Consider the following 17,603-nt stretch of genomic DNA (forward strand, 5'->3'; position numbering starts at 1 on the left):
AACAGTATCTGATCCCTCAAACCGTTTGCACAAATCCTGTCCATGCCACCAATTATCATAAACATTTTCAGCAAATTTACATCATACCCTGCATGAAGCAAGCAAACAAGGAAATTATTTTTAAAGCATGGTATCTATGAAAGCAAATGTGTAGTAGTCTAGTACACAACATTAGGTTAAAACACCACACATCAAAACACGCACTGAAAACAATATCTACACATATCTTCTATGTCTTCCACATGGTTTACGCATACATTAAAATCAAAGCGAGCAGAAATACATACACACGTTAACGTAATGACCACAATCCACCTCCACACAGGCAGCACACAGAAAAGCTATTTAATGATCTGCTGGCCACATCTTTTGACTGATAATTCAACATGGCTCACCCTGCGACAAAGCCACAGGTCGAGGTTTGCGCCCCAGCACATCTGTTGCTTTCTAGCAGCTGAGCATCAGAGGGGAACAACTGGGGACATGATGGGGAAAGACATGTAGAGGCAGGGGTGGTGGAGGGTATGCAGAGATATGTGGGTGGATACTATTCCGAGAGCAATGTGGGGGGAAGGGACGGGGGTGCAGTTGGGAGTGGGGGAGGGAGAAGGAGAGACTGGGGATTTAGGATGCAGAAGAGAGACAGAGACAAGAATGAGTTTCGGGGAAGGGAGGAGGAGAGACAGAGAGAAAGACAGCCGATATTTTCTGTACAATGGGTGTATGGATATGCTTGTGAACATTTATGTATTTATTACACATGTGAATGTGCATACACACACACAACTGTGACATTCACGCTAATGTGAGTGTGGTTTATATTCGGGTCCAGATACGTTTTGATGAGTTGCTCGAGAACCTGCATACCAACATATTCTTCCAATCTATATATCTATGTACATCTGAGTGCACTTACAAGCACAGTTATGTGTGTGACAGTCAGTTTATATGACTGTCCGTGCCATATATCTGAATGAAGCTAGCCACTGATCTGTATGTGTACTTTCCTACAAGTACCCACATCTGTGTATTCTACATGCTGGTCCTCTGTCACTGTCGACACATACTGTATCTCTGATACATTCTCAGTAATAATCATATATAATAAGGACAGAGCAACAAAATTTCACAGTGAGGAAGTGTAAATCTCAGAAGAATCTGACAGATTCTGCACCAAAGTGGTAACAAGACCTCATTGTCAATGTATTTCTCTCATATAAGTGTCTGATAACATTCTCCATGATACTGACAGAGCAGCAAAATATCACTGCCAGTATGTTTCAGCCTCAGTTGTCTGACAGACTTTTCCTGTGATATTGAAAAGCAACACAAAAAAAAGCATTGCCAATATATGTGTTAAACTCTTGAATAGTCTGATGAGAGCTCAGCAAGATCTCTCCTCAAATATATGGTAATTTCCCCAGTGTCTCTTACACTTTGTACACTGAGATCCCATCACCTACATGTGTCAATTTCCCCAGTGTCTCTGACAGCTTCTGCAATGAGACTGCATCAAGATCTCACAGCCCATGAGGTCTATTTTTCACAGTGACTTTGAACGTCTGTACACTGAGAGAGCACCAAGATCTCACAGCCCACACGTGTTAATACCCCTAGTGTCACTGACATTTTCAACACTGAGAGAGCAGCAAGATCTCACAGCCTACACGTGTTAATACCCCTAGTGTCACTGACATTTTCAACACTGAGAGAGAACCAAGATCTCACAGCCTACATGTGTTAATTAATACCCCTAGTGTCACTGACTTTTTCAACACTGAGAGAGCACCAAGATCTCACAGCCTACACGTGTTAATACCCCTAGTGTCACTGACATTTTCAACACTGAGAGAGCACCAAGATCTCACAGCCTACACGTGTTAATACCCCTAGTGTCACTGACATTTTCAACACTGAGAGAGCACCAAGATCTCACAGCCCACACGTGTTAATACCCCTAGTGTCACTGACTTTTTCAACACTGAGAGAGCAGCAACATCTCACAGCCTACACGTGTTAATACCCCTAGTGTCACTGACATTTTCAACACTGAGAGAGCACCAAGATCTCACAGCCTACACGTGTTAATACCCCTAGTGTCACTGACATTTTCAACACTGAGAGAGCACCAAGATCTCACAGCCCACACGTGTTAATACCCCTAGTGTCACTGACTTTTTCAACACTGAGAGAGCAGCAACATCTCACAGCCTACACGTGTTAATACCCCTAGTGTCACTGACATTTTCAACACTGAGAGAACAGCAAGATCTCACAGCCTACACGTGTTAATACCCCTAGTGTCACTGACATTTTCAACACTGAGAGAGAACCAAGATCTCACAGCCTACATGTGTTAATTAATACCCCTAGTGTCACTGACATTTTCAACACTGAGAGAGAACCAAGATCTCACAGCCTACACGTGTTAATACCCCTAGTGTCACTGACATTTTCAACACTGAGAGAGCACCAAGATCTCACAGCCTACACGTGTTAATACCCCTAGTGTCACTGACATTTTCAACACTGAGAGAGCACCAAGATCTCACAGCCCACACGTGTTAATACCCCTAGTGTCACTGACATTTTCAACACTGAGAGAACAGCAAGATCTCACAGCCTACACGTGTTAATACCCCTAGTGTCACTGACATTTTCAACACTGAGAGAGCAACAAGATCTCACAACCTTTATGTGTTATTTTCCACAGTGTTTCAACACTGAGTGAAATTGCAGGAAGAGCTCACAGTCTTTATATGCCAATCTCACAAGCATCTCTGATGCATTGTCCACAACACTGAGAGAACAACAGCATGTGGCAGCTTGTTGTGATCACAAAGGTGTTTGAATACACAGATGTTTAGTGAACCCCCCTGACCTCCCTTCCAACCCCCTTCCCCACACGCCTGTTCCCACTCTCCCTGCTGTTGCAGTGATCAATATTCAGCTGCACAGGCCTTGCTTTCAACATGAAGACAGCCAAAATGTTTCTCTTACACATCTGTCTATGTGTTGCTTTATGTCAGAACACAGACACTAACACCACACACACACACACACACACACACACACACACACACACACAACAAACAACACACACACACACCTGTCCACGTGTTGCTTAATGTCTGTCATATAACACACACACACACACACACACACACACACACAAACAACACACACACACACCTGTCCACATGTTGCTTAATGTCTGTGATATAAGAACACACACACACACACACACACACACACACACACACACACACACACACACACACACACACACACATTTGCATGCAAGTATTGTGCTCACAGACCTGAAAGCCATGCAAACACACACACACACACACACACACACACACAGAGAGAGAGAGAGAGAGAGAGAGAGAGAGAGAGTTTCAGTTAAAAGGAAGTGTGTTATTAAAACTTTAATGTGCACAGACTGATACATACACACTACACATCTGCTTGAAAAATGGAACAAAAAACAAACAAACAAAAATAATACTAAAATAAAAACAACACAAAAAAGAAAGGGGGAGGACTGGAAGACACTGGGGGGTTGGGGGGGGGGGGTTGGCAGGTGCTTTGATCTGTGTACAGAAATGAAATGCAGGTCAGGTCTTGAGAACTCACTAGATGCCAATGGGATACTACAGGGATGAAAATAAACAGGAGAAAACGAAACAAAACACACACACACACAGACACACACACACACACACACACACACACACACACACACACAAAAACCACCATAAAAGAAATAAATAACACATGAAGATGTCTTCTTCTCCTGTCTTAATGCTGATCAGGCATATGCCTCCTCACTCATCCTGCCATGCCATCCACCCCACCCACCCACCCACCCACACATGCACAACAAAGCTTTGTTCTGTATTTTCAAAGAACTAAAAATGTATTGAAATAAAAAGAAGAAGTTCAATGACTAGATTTAATCTCTTAACTCTTGATCTTGTCTTGGCTTATATCACAGATTGACATAAGCTTGCAGTTGGGCCAACAGCAAAGTGAGAGCTGTATGATCAATAGTTTCTCCACTGCAATGTGAAGTTATTCACAGCTCAGTCTTTTGTGAAGGACTATGACTGAAATTAAGAGGCAAGATTTTCACTGGCGCAGTGCTGCAGCCTTGATGGTAAGTCAGCCTTTGGGAACCATCGCAACGCCGACTGTCCTTAAACCCTTTTGGCCAAGATAGTGGGGATGTAACATGAACAAAACACTCTGAACTATAGATACATAGCCCAGATTTTGGACAGCAGATGCCTTGCCTCCTCTGCTGTTCTGGTGGTCATGGTCGGACACGACTGACTATCATACAATGTTGATCTAAATTCTTTTCTTCATTTTTTTGGGCAATACAATGGACTGATGAAACCATACACTGACAATCTTCCATGCATGTGTCAATTAAATAAAAAATAACCAAATGATCTCAAGTCAGTTTCACAAGATCATGATGGAGACATCTAACTTTTCACAACTAAAAAATGTCAAGCTCTGTGAATCATATCAATATACTTGGTGTGCACAACAGTTGAGTGGTTAAAGCTCTGGACTTTCAATCTGAGGGTCCTAGGTTCAAATCCCGGTTACAGCTCCTGGTGGGTGATTTTTCCAATCTCCCTGCTCAACAGATGTGCAGACCTGCTAGTGCCTAAACTCCCTTTGTGTGTATATATGCAGAAAATCAAATACACACATTAAAGATCCTGTAATCATGTCAGCTTCAGTGGGTTATGGAAACAAGAACATATCTGGCGTGCACCCACATCCCCCAAAACAGAGAATGACTGCTTACATGGCAGGAGTAAAAACAGACATACACATAAAAGCCCACTCATGTACATATGAGTGAACGTGGGAGTCACAGCCCACAAATGAAGAAGAAGAAGAATATACTAGTCGAAAAGAAGGAAATCAGTCCATAAATTTCATGCATTACCAACCCTACCTGAGGGTCTTTACACTGTTACAGCCAGGCTTTAACATTTTTTACCATATGCTCAAATGCCCCTGAGCTGCATCACAAACCTGTGCCCAAGCACTAAACTCATGTAAAATATTAATATTCTCTGGTCATGTATATACATGTATTGTACTTTTGTCACAAAAGATTTCCCTGTGTGAAATTCTGGCTGTTTTCCCAAAGGACAGCAGCACCATAACCACCACAGTGCAGCACCACTGGTTGTTGTTTTATTTCTATTTGCAAGTATATCTCTTTTTTATAACATCAAAATGGGTTGTTGTTGTTTTTTTACAGAAATTTGCCATGGACAATCTTTCTGTAGATGTGGGATCTTTTACACATGCAAAGTCTATGCTTCACACTGGACCTCTGTTTATCATCTCATCTGAAGGACAAGCACCCAGACCACCACTTAAGTTTTGTACAAGGGACAGTAAAAATTCTGGTCTGTATATATATGACTCAAATGCTTTCTAGTCAGCCCCACTACTAGTACTACTGGACCATCACTCCAATAAATACTGTGTGCATATAAACATCCAGCAAAGAGAAGTAACTTCACAGCGGCTTCTGGTAAGAAAACTCAACATAACTATGTCAGTTTTGCTACATAATTCAACAATTTAGGTTGTATTTTTCAGTGTTTGTTTACACCAGAAAGGCAAAATATCAGAGGCTTGCTAAAGAGTTCAAAGAGATCCTTCTGAAAATTCTTTCAAGATCAATGGTCAATAATCCAGAATAATCCTTACACTGATGAAACAGGTGTATAGCAATCTGACGACGACAAAAAACAAAATCCCACAACCATCAGCATCAGCTTTTATTAATTAAGTCATTGTGACAACAATTTCAACCATATATTCTGTGTCAGTCTTTAACCGTTTAAATTTTACAAATTACAACTCCCAAACATTTGTTATGGTCTGCATCATCGCTGTTTCATTTTGTCACTGCATCGAGTGTCAGATATTATATGGAATCATATCAAATAATATCTGCAAATCCAGATTTGGTCTGCAGAGCAACTCTCATGTGCATAGACAGACCTCTAAACAGTCACATCTTCCTTGTAACCAAGGGACAACCATCATCATAAGTGAAATGTTTACATGAACGGAAGACTGTCACTGGGGAGGGTGGACGTGGGGATGTGGTGGTGGTCTCCATACTGGGGGGTGTAACTCACTAGTCTGATCCGTGTTGTGCGTAGGGGGGCACCACCAAAGAGACTCAGCAGCAGTGCAGGGTCTCCTACAGTTTGTGGCATCTTGGTGACCTAACATCGGTGGTTCCCTATGGACTGCCTTCTTCTTCTTCTTCGTTTGTGGGCTGCAACTTGCATGTGCATGAGTGGGCTTTTTTATGATCTTTTTTACCCTACCAGGTAGGCAGCCATACTCCGTTTTCGGGGGTGCACATGCTGGGCACGTTCTAGTTTCCATAACCCACCAAACACTGACATGGATTACAAGATCTTTAACGTGCATATTTAATCTACTGCTTGCGTATACAAACAAAGGGGATTCAGGCACAAGCAGGTATGCACATATGTTGAGTTGGGAGATCTGAAAAACCTCCACCCTTTACCCACCAGGCGCCATTATCGAGAATCAAACCCAGGACCCTAAGATTGAAAGTCCAACGCTTTAATCACTCGCCTATTGTGCCATCCCCCTGTGGACTGTCAATGCTGGGACCACGACAGAAGAAACCTAGGTGTGGTTGTGTATAAGGGATTGGGAATGAGCAGTGTGATAGTAATGCCACTGATATGGCACAAATGATGGGACAGCAAAAGTAAGAAAAATACATATAATGAAATTTTAATATGTTGCAGTGCAATTACATTTTCAGTGCCCAACTACAACCATAGCAAGCGATGGACAACCCTTCCACAGCATGACCCAGATCCTTCAGGCTCACCATGCTCACCACATCTGACCACTGACTGCACAAAATGACTCTATCCCATGCATAAGTATTCCCCTAAGACTGGAAGGCAGAATTTCATGTGCACAACATAAGACAAATTATGTATAAAAAATGTGCATGAGCAAATTGTGAATAGGAGACAGGCCTTTGAGGATGATATATATATATATATATATATATATATATATATATATATATATATATATACTGTATGACAGCCAGATAGATAGATAGATAGATTGACTGATTGATATATAGGCAGATTCATAGATGGATATATGTATACATATATGTAAGTTATCAGGATTCATTCAAAACAAGCGGCATGTCTTTCTCAATATTTCTGTGGTTCTTTACCAACTTCCTCTGGAGTAAATAATATATATATATATATATATATATATATATATATGTGTGTGTGTGTGTGTGTGTGTGTGTGTGTGTTCTACTGTACTGTATTGTATTGTCACAATATATTTCTGTGTGTGAAATTCAGTCTCTCCACAGGGAGAATGCCTTGCTATAGTGAGAGCACCACCCTTTTTTTCGTGTGTGTGGGTGTTTTTGTTTGCTGTTGTTTTTTGGTTCTGTTTTTTGTTGTTGTTGTTTTTCAAGTGTAGTGTCTGTGTGTGTGTGTGTGTGTGTGTGTGTGTGTGTGTGTGTGTGTGTGTGTGCGAGTGCGAGTGCGTGTGTGTGTGTGTGTGTGTATGTGTATGTGTCTCTGTGTGTGATGTGTACGTCTGTGCGCACTCCAAATAACACTTTCGATCATTATCTGTTGTTGATGGGCTTTTTCATATGTGAATGCATACTCTCAGTCTCATGGTCACAGGACGAGTAATTCAGCAATAAATAATAACACTTTAATAGAGCACGAAATTAAGTAAAACTAGTTCCCATATTCACAAGACGATCATTCGATGAAAAGTTTGATTACAGCTTCCATTATCAAATAAACAAATATTCGACTTATAAACAGTGCTTCACAGACAATGGAAATATAAAAAAAAGTGTTGACTCACCTCAAGTTTGCTTGGTTTTCACACCCCACGCCCCTGACTCAAAACACACAGCCTCCCAACCGGAAGTCTGCCCACCTTCCGGAACGTAAAGTTCAAGGTTGCCAACTAAGGTCACGGACTGAGAGAGGTCGCGCAGGAACATCGAGAGGAAGATGGCTAACGTTCAGAGAGAACTCTTGTCCTCCTGGAAGGCCCTGCAGGAATACTACGACCAACATGGCTCCAAACTCAAATTGGTCGATATGTTTAACCAAGACCCCAACCGATTCAGCAAATACAGGTGTGTGGAATGGGTTTTAGTTAGATGTGACATTGCACTTACCGGCTCTTTTAATAACAATTTGCTCTGCAAGATGCATCTGATCTAGTTTCAGTTTTGCATTCATTGTAAGCTGGAACTTTGCGAGTTGAATTATTACCGAAGGCATATATTTATGTATGGTCAGTTTTGTGTGTGTCGTTACAGTATTCAGCATCTTAAAGTGCCTCCATGACTAAAATAAAATAAATTGTACCTTCTATCATAATCAGTGTGCTATGTATTTGCAGTGTCACGGTGAATCAGACTCAAGTTAACTGATGCGGTCAAGCGTAACGCAATATGGTCCTTGTGGTATTCAATTGAGATTGTTCCGAAAGGTCCTGGTGTAAATGGGTGTTGGTGGGAATGGAACATGTGTGAATTATCCCTATTGCTGATGAGATGGGAATAGGGGAAAGAGATTTCGTTGGGAGGGTAGGGTGAGGAGAGGAGGTGGTGTGTAGGGAGGGGTTGTTCATGTGTGTGAGTGTGTGAACAGTGAACAGAAATTGAAGAAAGCCAGCATAATAACACAAAGCTTGTCAACTGGATAAAGATCTCACCACAGAGAAACATGGGAGACTTACAAGTACCCAGAGCAAGTCATGGAAGTGCCTTACTGAAGAAAAGGAGATACTAGATGAATGGACAGAACATTGCTCAGAGCTATGTAACTACCAGGTCAATGGAGACTGAGCCGTATTAAATTGTCCACAGTCAAGACCAGAAGATGACTCGCATTCCATCCTACTTGAGGAAGTGGAAGCAGTAGTCAAGAAGATGAAACAAGGGAAGTCAGCAGGAACTGACAACATACCTGCAGAACAGGTTCAGGCAAGAGGAGAGGTAATGATCAATGCTGTCACTACCATCTGCATTAAGATCTGGAGCACTGGAATACAGCCAACTCCCTGGACACAGTTGTTAATGTTCACCCTGCCCAAGAAATGAAACTTTCAGTTATGCCAGAGCTTGATAAGCCATCCAAGCAAAGGTCTTCTGAAAATCTTAATGAACACTCTGAAATCTCAAGCAGAGACCATTATTGCTGAAGGACAAGCAGGTTTCAGGACCATCAAATAGATATTCAAGTTGGAGATTTATTTGTGAAAAGAATCTCCAGCACCAAGAAAACTTTACTATATATTTGTCAACATTAAGGCTTTCAACTTGGTGTGGCTTACTGCTTTATGGTCAACCATGAGGATGACCAATATTGCTAACCTTGCCTGAGTGATTGAACAGCTGTACCACAAGGCCACAAGCACTGTACTCTGGTAACAAGGGAGACTGGTTCTACACTGACATTGGAGTGTATCAGAGATGCCTGCTATCGCCCACCCCCTTCAATGTCTTTCTTGAGAGGATTATGGAAATTGCCTTGGAGAATCATGAAAGCACAGTTTCCGCATGGGAAAGAACAATCACCAATCGGCATTTTACAGGTAATATTGATGGTATATCATTTATACGCTAAATTCTGCATTGGTCACTCAGCACGGCGCGCCTGTGGGAATGACAGACAACAGAACATCTGCTGCAGTCCTGCCCCCTCCATGAGGTGCTCAGGAAGAGGTACTGGTCCGACCCAACTCCAGCAACCAGGAAGCTCTACAGCTGTGTGGAGGACCTGCAGTGTACAGCTGCCCTCATCATGGAGAAAGGGGTGTCCATCTGATGAATGAGAAGAAAATATTGATCGTCTTGGAGGGGGTGAAGATGGATTGGCTAGCTTGATGGAACATCTGGACAAAGCAGCCTCTGCATTTGGTGGGAAATCATGCGCCAAAAAGAATATACTCATGACCAAAAGCACCTTGTGTATTGCATCAGACAGCAAAGTGAGCAGGACAAATTTAGAAACAGTGAAGACATTCTGGTACCTTGGCTCTATTATATCATATGATGGCTCAAAACCTGAGATTGTGGCAAGATTGCACAAACAGCAGCTGAAAAAACAGGACCCCAAACCATCTAGAGAGACAAAAATATCAGTCTGCGTACCAAGATCCAACTTTTGTACTTTCTTGCTTTGTCATTTTCCTCTATGCCTGTGAAACTTGGAAGCTGTCACCAGACATGCAAAGATCCTGGCAACTGAAATGAGATGCTACAGGAAATATTGGGCATCCACTACACAGATCATGTGACAAACAAAGAGGTCCACAGCAATAGGACATCATGAAAACCATTTCACAGTTGTTAAGATACAGAAAATGAAGTGGTAAGGACATGTTTCCTGCTCAACAGGACTTGCAAAGACCACCTTGCAGGGTAGTCAGAGGTAGCCACAGGCAAGGAGGATAGAGAGAGAGATGGGAAGACTATCTAAGAATGGACAGGGATGAATTTGGTGGAATCCCAGAAAGCAACATGGCAGTGGCATTGTCTCTACTGTTGCTCCAATGACATCAACAGACATGTGAAGGTGAAGGAATAGTGGTTAGAGAAGGAGACGGAGCTGGCTTCATTCATTGTGATGACCAAGATGATGGAAGTGGATTTGTTATGGGTTGTTAGGTCAATTGATTGCTTTATTTTGCTTCCCAGTTTTGTTGGATAAGGAGCTGGGAGCAGTGGTGTAATGTGGTCTGTCTTTGTGTTGCTTCAGATTGATAGGCCACAGCTTAAAGTGAGGGACCATAAAAAGCAAAGGTCATAGGCCGATGGACATTGAGCAGCCAGATAAATGCCCACAGAGAAACAAAGAAACCCTGAGAAGAAATAATAATAATAATAATGGATATTTATATAGCACACTATCCAGAAATCTGCTCTAGGTGCTTTACAAAAACGCTTTTGATAACATAAAACATTATATCTATGTTACATACACAAACCAAAATGTGACCACACACACACACACGCACGCACGCTGCATACATACATTTTAACATACATGTGTATCTAACAGCTACCCTAACACATACACACACATAGGCAGGCACATACTTACATAAACACACGCACACACAATACACATTCATATACATGCATGTAGTTGTGGGCCTGCCACAACTGAACTTATTGCTGAGGGAAAAGGTGAGTTTTGAGACGAGATTTAAAAGATGCGAGGGAATCAGAATGACGGAGGTTATCAGGGAGCTTGTTCCACGTCTTTGGCGATTGAAAAGAAAACGATCTGTGTCCATAGGTCTTACTTCTGACGTGAGGTATCCTGAGAAGTCAAGTATCAGAGGAAGAACGGAGCTGGCGAGACGGGGTATAGATATGGATGAGTTGAGAAAGATACTTGGGGCCAGATCCGTTGACTGCAGAAAAGGTCAGAGTGGATAGCTTATAGTCTATTCGATCAGAAACAGGCAACCAGTGGAGAGACTGAAGGAGAGGAGAAACATGGTCAAATTTAGAAGCTCTGCAAAATGAGTCTGGCAGCGTTATTCTGAATTCGTTGGAGTCTGTCTAACAGGTATTTGGGAAGGCCGGCCAAAAGAGAGTTGCAGTAATCCAATCTTGAGAGAACCAGAGAGCATACAAGTGTCTTGGTTGCATCGGTTGAGAGATAGTGGCGGATAGAGCTGATTCTACGCAGTTCCAAATAGGCAACTTTACAGATATTCGAAATGTGCTGTTGGAAGGAAAGAGACTGGTCCAGGATTACACCAAGACTGCGAACAGAGGGAGAAAGTGAAACAGGTGTGCTATTGATCAGAACAGAGTCAGGAAAGGAAGGATGTTGACGAAACTTCTTTGGACAGGTTATCATAAATTCAGTCTTATCATCATTTAATTGCAGCTTTGTGAGAGTCATCCAGTCCTTTAGGCCAGCAATGCACTCCTGTGTTTGAGTCACCAGTGCATCAAATTCAGCTATGGAAGCCGACTGATAAAGTTATGTGTCATCAGCAAAGCTCTCATGCAACATCGTATGATGACTGATGACATCCGACACAGGAGCCGCATACAGCACGAAAAGAACAGGACCTAGGACGGACCCTTGTGGGACACCATATTTCAAGGCAGATACTCTAGAGTATGTACCATTTACACACACTTTCTGTGTACGATCTGACAGGTAAGACGTGACTGTGCTACAACTAATAATGCTGCAATCCAAAGAACAAAGGCAGAGAAAAAGAACCTAGACATGGTATGGCTGGATCTGGCAAATGCGCATGATCATGAGATGATCCAACTGGCTCTCGAGATGCACCATGTACCAACAAACATCAGGGAAATGCTGAAAAAGTACTTCCATGGCTTCTCAATGGGGTTCACCACCAGGGGATACACAACAGAATTGATCAATCTGGAAGTGGGCATCGCCATGGGCTGTGCAGTTTCTCCAACCCTGTTCATGCTAGCAATGGAAGTGATCTTGAAGGCATCAATGAAGGGAAGGGATCGAGCCGACCTCGGTAACGGATACCAGATACCTCCTTTGAAAGCCTTCATGGATGACACAACAGTCCTTTCAACAAAAGAGAATGACACCTGTGAGACATTGAAGCAACTGGACAAGCTAGCTGCCTCAGCCAGGATGAACTTCAGACCAAAGAAATCATGGAGCCTCTCACTGCATAATGGAAAGATAATTGAAACAGTCACATTTACTGAAGCCAACCAAGCCATTCCAACGGTGTCAGATGAACCAGTCAAGAGCCTTGGGAGATGGTATGATGAGTCCCTGAAAGATACAAAAAGAGGAAAGGAAACCAAGCAGACAGCAGAAGAAGGCCTGCATATCATAGACCAGTGTGGCTGCCCTGGCAAATACAAAGTGTGGTGCCTACAGTCTATACTGATACCAAAGCTCCTGTGGCCTCTCCTGATATATGATATCAGTTGTAGCACAGTCGAGTCAATTGAGGCAAAGATCAACAGGTACACACGCAAATGGCTTGGTGTCCCACCTGATCTCACTGACGTTGCACTCTACTGTCACCAAGCAAAGCTGAGGCTACCTCTGAAATCCCTTATCAAAGAATACAAGGTAGGAAGGCAAGACTTCTCAGCATGCTCAAAGACTCAGGAGACAGTGTTGTGACATCCGACCAACCCAAGCTGAAGACTGGCATAAATGGAAAGTCAGGGAGGCAGTCATTGCAGCAAAAGAAAGTCTTAAGACAAGGAAATAATAGGACACACCCAAACCAACAGACAGGGTCTGGGATCGACAAAGATGGAATGGTGGTCCAAGGCAAAGGGGAAAGCAAAAAGAAACATGATCATACAGCAGATCAAGAAGAAAGAGGTTGATTAAATTTAAAAAAAATTAAAAAGTCCAGAAGGCAGTCCAGCAAGGCCAGCAGGGGCAGTGGACAACATGGGAAAATGCACTTCAAAGGAGCTTCAGCTGGAGCAACATGTGGAACATGGCCCCTCTGAGGATCAGCTTCATTCTAAGATCTGTTTATGACCTCCTTCCCATGAATACAAACTTGGTGAAATGGGGGAAAACAGATGACCCTGCATGCCCACTCTGCCATGGCAGACAAACAGTGATGTCCTCAGCTCATGCAAAGTGGTGTTTAGCCAAGGACGGTACACATGGAGGCACAACCAAGTGCTAAAAGAAATTGCACACATGGTGAGCACCAACCCCACCAGAAGTTCCTGTAGAGTTCCGCTCTGCAGAAGGCAGTAATGTCTGGCCAGGAACACCATCCAAAGTTTCCAAAGCATGGAAACATGGGCTGCTTGATGGTGCCGAAGATTGGGAATGCACAGTTGACCTACCAGAGGGGAAGAGACACCCAGAAATCATCAGCAAGAGCGGCATGAGACCTGACGTAGTACTCCACTCTAAGGCAACGAAACAAGCAATCCTGATTGAGCTCACCATGCCGTACGAAAGCAGAATGGAGGAAGCCCACATCTACAAGACTGAGAAATATGCTAGTCTAGCCAGCAGCCTGAGAGAATCTGGCTTCCAAGCCAATGTCCTTGCCATAGAGATTGGTGCAAAAGTGTTTGTGAGTGTATCTGCCTACAGCCTCATGAAACAGCTGTCGATTCCTGGCAGAGAGAGACATGGGCTCTCAATGCATTGGCAGAAGCAGCAGAAAAGAGTTCAGTTGGATTTGGTCGAGGAGGAATGAAAGTAAACTTCATAAGGATTAAATTTCCCCACTCAAACTAGGCATACGATGGCTCAGTGGTCAAAACGTCTGCCAGAAAAGGTGACGTATCCTGAAGTGGCGACCACCCAGGAGGTGCAGGTTTGAACCTGCTGAAGACCAGGAAGAGAAAAAAAAAAAAGCGGCAATACAGGAGTCATGATCTGGGTGCGGCCCGGCCCCCTTCGATTGTAAGGAATTAAAGGCCAAAACACTTGACTGAGGGGGGCTTCTTCTCTGAATACTTTGTACTGTCCAGCTCTCCCTGGAGTTTCTTATCACTGCAGTAGTGCAGCTGCAGCCCAGGTTTTGACATTTTGCCTGAGAACAACGTGTGAAGGATGTATTTATTTTATATGTGTGTCAGACTTGGGGTGTCAGCTGTACATAAAAGCAAAGAACAGCACTGGAATCCTTTGAAGACAAGGCATTCGATCCCAGTATCAAATCAAAATGGGGGGTAGGCTCATGACTCATAAAGGATTATGCCCAAAACTAGTCTCCAGTCTTCTCGCTCCTCCCAGTAATCCCATCCTTTTCTCTGTCAATCTGTCTTTGGTTGCACATTCAAAAAATAAAAGTGTTACAACCCAAGACTACTTAACAATGGATATTCTTCTAGTTCCACTCACTTACAAACTACAATACAATAAAGCTGTTGTACAGAATAATGAAGAGCTTTGCTCCACCAATAATGCCTACAAGATTTCTGCAAAATCAGTCCAGGTACATAAGTAATATTATTATTTGAAAACCCAAAATCGACCTGTTTAAAACTAGCATAACTTACTCAGGGTCAGTTTGGAACTTTTTGCCAAATGATATTAAAACTACAGGTAGTATAGCTTATAAAACATTTCTGCTTCAGGCATTGCACTGTAGAGTTCAATTCACACAGCCTGTTACTAGTGTTGGATACTTTATTCATTGCGTTTTTTTGTTGTTGTTTTTTGTTTGTTTTTTTTGTTTTATTTTTGTTTTTTGGGTGTGGTTGTTGTTGCTTCTGCTCTAAACAGATCAGTGGTATGCAAGATAAAATAACTGATATGTGAACATATTTGCAAACTCATCCCATATTGGTCATGTTTAATGTATTCCTGTTCCAAGACTTTTTGGTCTCACGTTATTGACTCCCACTCCCACCACCTTTCACGATTTCCTGTGAGTTGCAGTAAAAGCTTGGCTTCACTTGTGTGCAGGGGTGTGTGTGTGTGTGTGTGTGTGTGTGTGTGCTCACATGTATGTTTCTGTTCTACCATTCATAGATTGTGTTCCTTTGACATTTTGTGTCACGTTTTTGTGTCTAGTTTTCATTTCATTTCTTGTAGATAATTAATGTGTGTGTCATCAATTTTTCAGTTATGATTAAGCGCTTATAGTTTTTAGAGGCGTTTGATTGGCTGAGAGCGGTTGGGCCCGTCTTTTCACTGTTAGCCGCGCGAAATTTGGCCAAGCAGAGCAAACCAATAGGCCTAGTTTGCATCAGTTTGACATGGTAAGTATATTTAACACCAAACATGGAGTATAATACAAACTCCTCCTTTTACTTTTCTTTTTTCTTTTTTTCAATAGGTGGGGAAAGAAGCATATATTTTGCATATCTCATTTCCCCAGTGAATAAAATTTAGGTACATTTCTTTTCGTTTATGTCTGTCCCTCCCTTAACCATGATCACATGACAAAAAGGTGTATAGGAGAGTGCTGCTGGACTAGAAGTAGAATTGCTTTTGATCTTTTTGTTGTTATTATTAATAGCAGTAGTATAGAGGCACATATTGAAAAGAAATTGATTGGGCAAAGGATTTTCTTTGTTTCAAACATGTTCTCTCTCTCTCTCTCTCTCTCTCTCTCTCTCTCTCTCTCTCTCTCTCTCACTCTCTGTCTCTGTCTCTGTGTCTCTCACAGATTGATATTTTTCTTTTCCTGTCTCTCTTTGTTGTCCATGTGAATATATATATATATATATATATATATATATATATATATATATATAATGTGTTTGCATGTTCCTATGTTGTTGTTTTTGGGGACTGTGTATCGTGCATGCTGCTTCAGTAACAATTCAGCACATGCATGCGTATTATTTCAGCGTGGGTCTGGATGCCCCGGATGGAAGCAAACTCTTGCTGGATTACTCCAAGAACCTCATCAATGATGAGGTCATGACAAGACTCTTCAATCTGGTAATTTGCTACTTCCTGTTTTCTTTTGTTTTTTTTTTTTTTGTTGTTGTTTTTTGTTGTTGCTGTTTTTTTGTTTGTTTGTTGTTGTTGTTGTTTTTTTGGGGGGGGTTCTGTTGTTGTTGTTTTTTGTTGTGGTTTTTTTTGTTGTTGTTCTTTTGTTTTTGTTTTTTCGCTGTGGGAAAAGGGGGTAGGAGGAGGGGAAAGGTCAAGGCCGGCTATCAATTGACATAATTGAATTTAAAGCTTGTAGACAAAACATTGTCATCAATATCATAGCTTGTTTGTTGTTGTTGTTGCTGTTGTTTTTAATCACATATTCACCAGACATTGAAGTCAGTGGCCATACTAAGAGTAAGAGCATGAAGTGTATTGAACTTAAAATTTGGAGATTAGAGGTTAAGGTCACAGCTGGGCTTAATGTAAGAATCTTGCAGACAAGCTAACATATTGTTTGGCTGTTGTTTTTGCTACATTGTACCATCATATCACATAATTGCTTCATGTTGTTATTGTGTTTTTTGTGTGTGCTGCATTACTTTCTTTTATGTGCTGTGATTTCAGCGACAGACACACACACACACACACACACACACACACACACACACACATATATATATATATATATATATATATATATATATATATACCTCCATGCTTTCTGGCTGTTGCTGATGTTTGACTGATCAGCTGATGATCTTTGATTTGCTGCCAGGCAAAAGAGTGCAAAGTGACGGAGATGCGAGATGCCATGTTTTCCGGGCAGAAGATCAACTTCACAGAGGACCGGGCTGTGCTGCACATTGCTCTGCGTAATCGTTCCAACAACCCCATCACGGTTGAGGGGAAAGACGTGAGTGATCTGAAAGTTCGCAGATTACAGTTTTTTCAGAACTGTGTTTATGTACTGTACTTTTCTCTGTTTTCTTAGATATGTGCTTTTCTTTGTTTGTTTTGGGGTGGTGGTGTTTTTTTGTCGTCGTTGTTTTTTTAATTCTTTCGTTCCTGTTTTTCTATTAACCATTACTTCCTCTTGCTCCCAGATAAGTGTGATACGTATGTTCCCTTCATTCCTGGATTTAGAGA

The 17,603-nt window shown here is 42.0% G+C and overlaps 2 protein-coding genes across 2 annotated transcripts in view; one reads left to right on the forward strand and one right to left on the reverse strand.

The window, feature by feature from the left end:
* The window catches only part of LOC143285486 (uncharacterized), a 26,596-nt gene extending 18,582 nt beyond the window's left edge, over positions 1 to 8,014 (reverse strand). Inside the window, exon 1 of the mRNA XM_076592811.1 lies at positions 7,957 to 8,014. The gene's annotated coding sequence lies outside the window, so the exon portion shown is untranslated. The remainder of the gene's footprint in view (positions 1 to 7,956) is intronic.
* A 54-nt stretch (positions 8,015 to 8,068) lies between these two features.
* LOC143285487 (glucose-6-phosphate isomerase-like) overlaps positions 8,069 to 17,603 on the forward strand; it is a 39,389-nt gene continuing 29,854 nt past the window's right edge. The window contains exons 1-3 of the mRNA XM_076592812.1: positions 8,069 to 8,236; positions 16,427 to 16,520; positions 17,233 to 17,370. Of these exons, the coding sequence (XP_076448927.1) occupies positions 8,109 to 8,236; positions 16,427 to 16,520; positions 17,233 to 17,370 (360 nt within the window). The 5' untranslated portion in view covers positions 8,069 to 8,108. The remainder of the gene's footprint in view (positions 8,237 to 16,426; positions 16,521 to 17,232; positions 17,371 to 17,603) is intronic.

Source organism: Babylonia areolata, chromosome 9 (genome assembly GCF_041734735.1).
Source record: "Babylonia areolata isolate BAREFJ2019XMU chromosome 9, ASM4173473v1, whole genome shotgun sequence".
Lineage (NCBI taxonomy): Eukaryota > Metazoa > Mollusca > Gastropoda > Neogastropoda > Buccinidae > Babylonia > Babylonia areolata.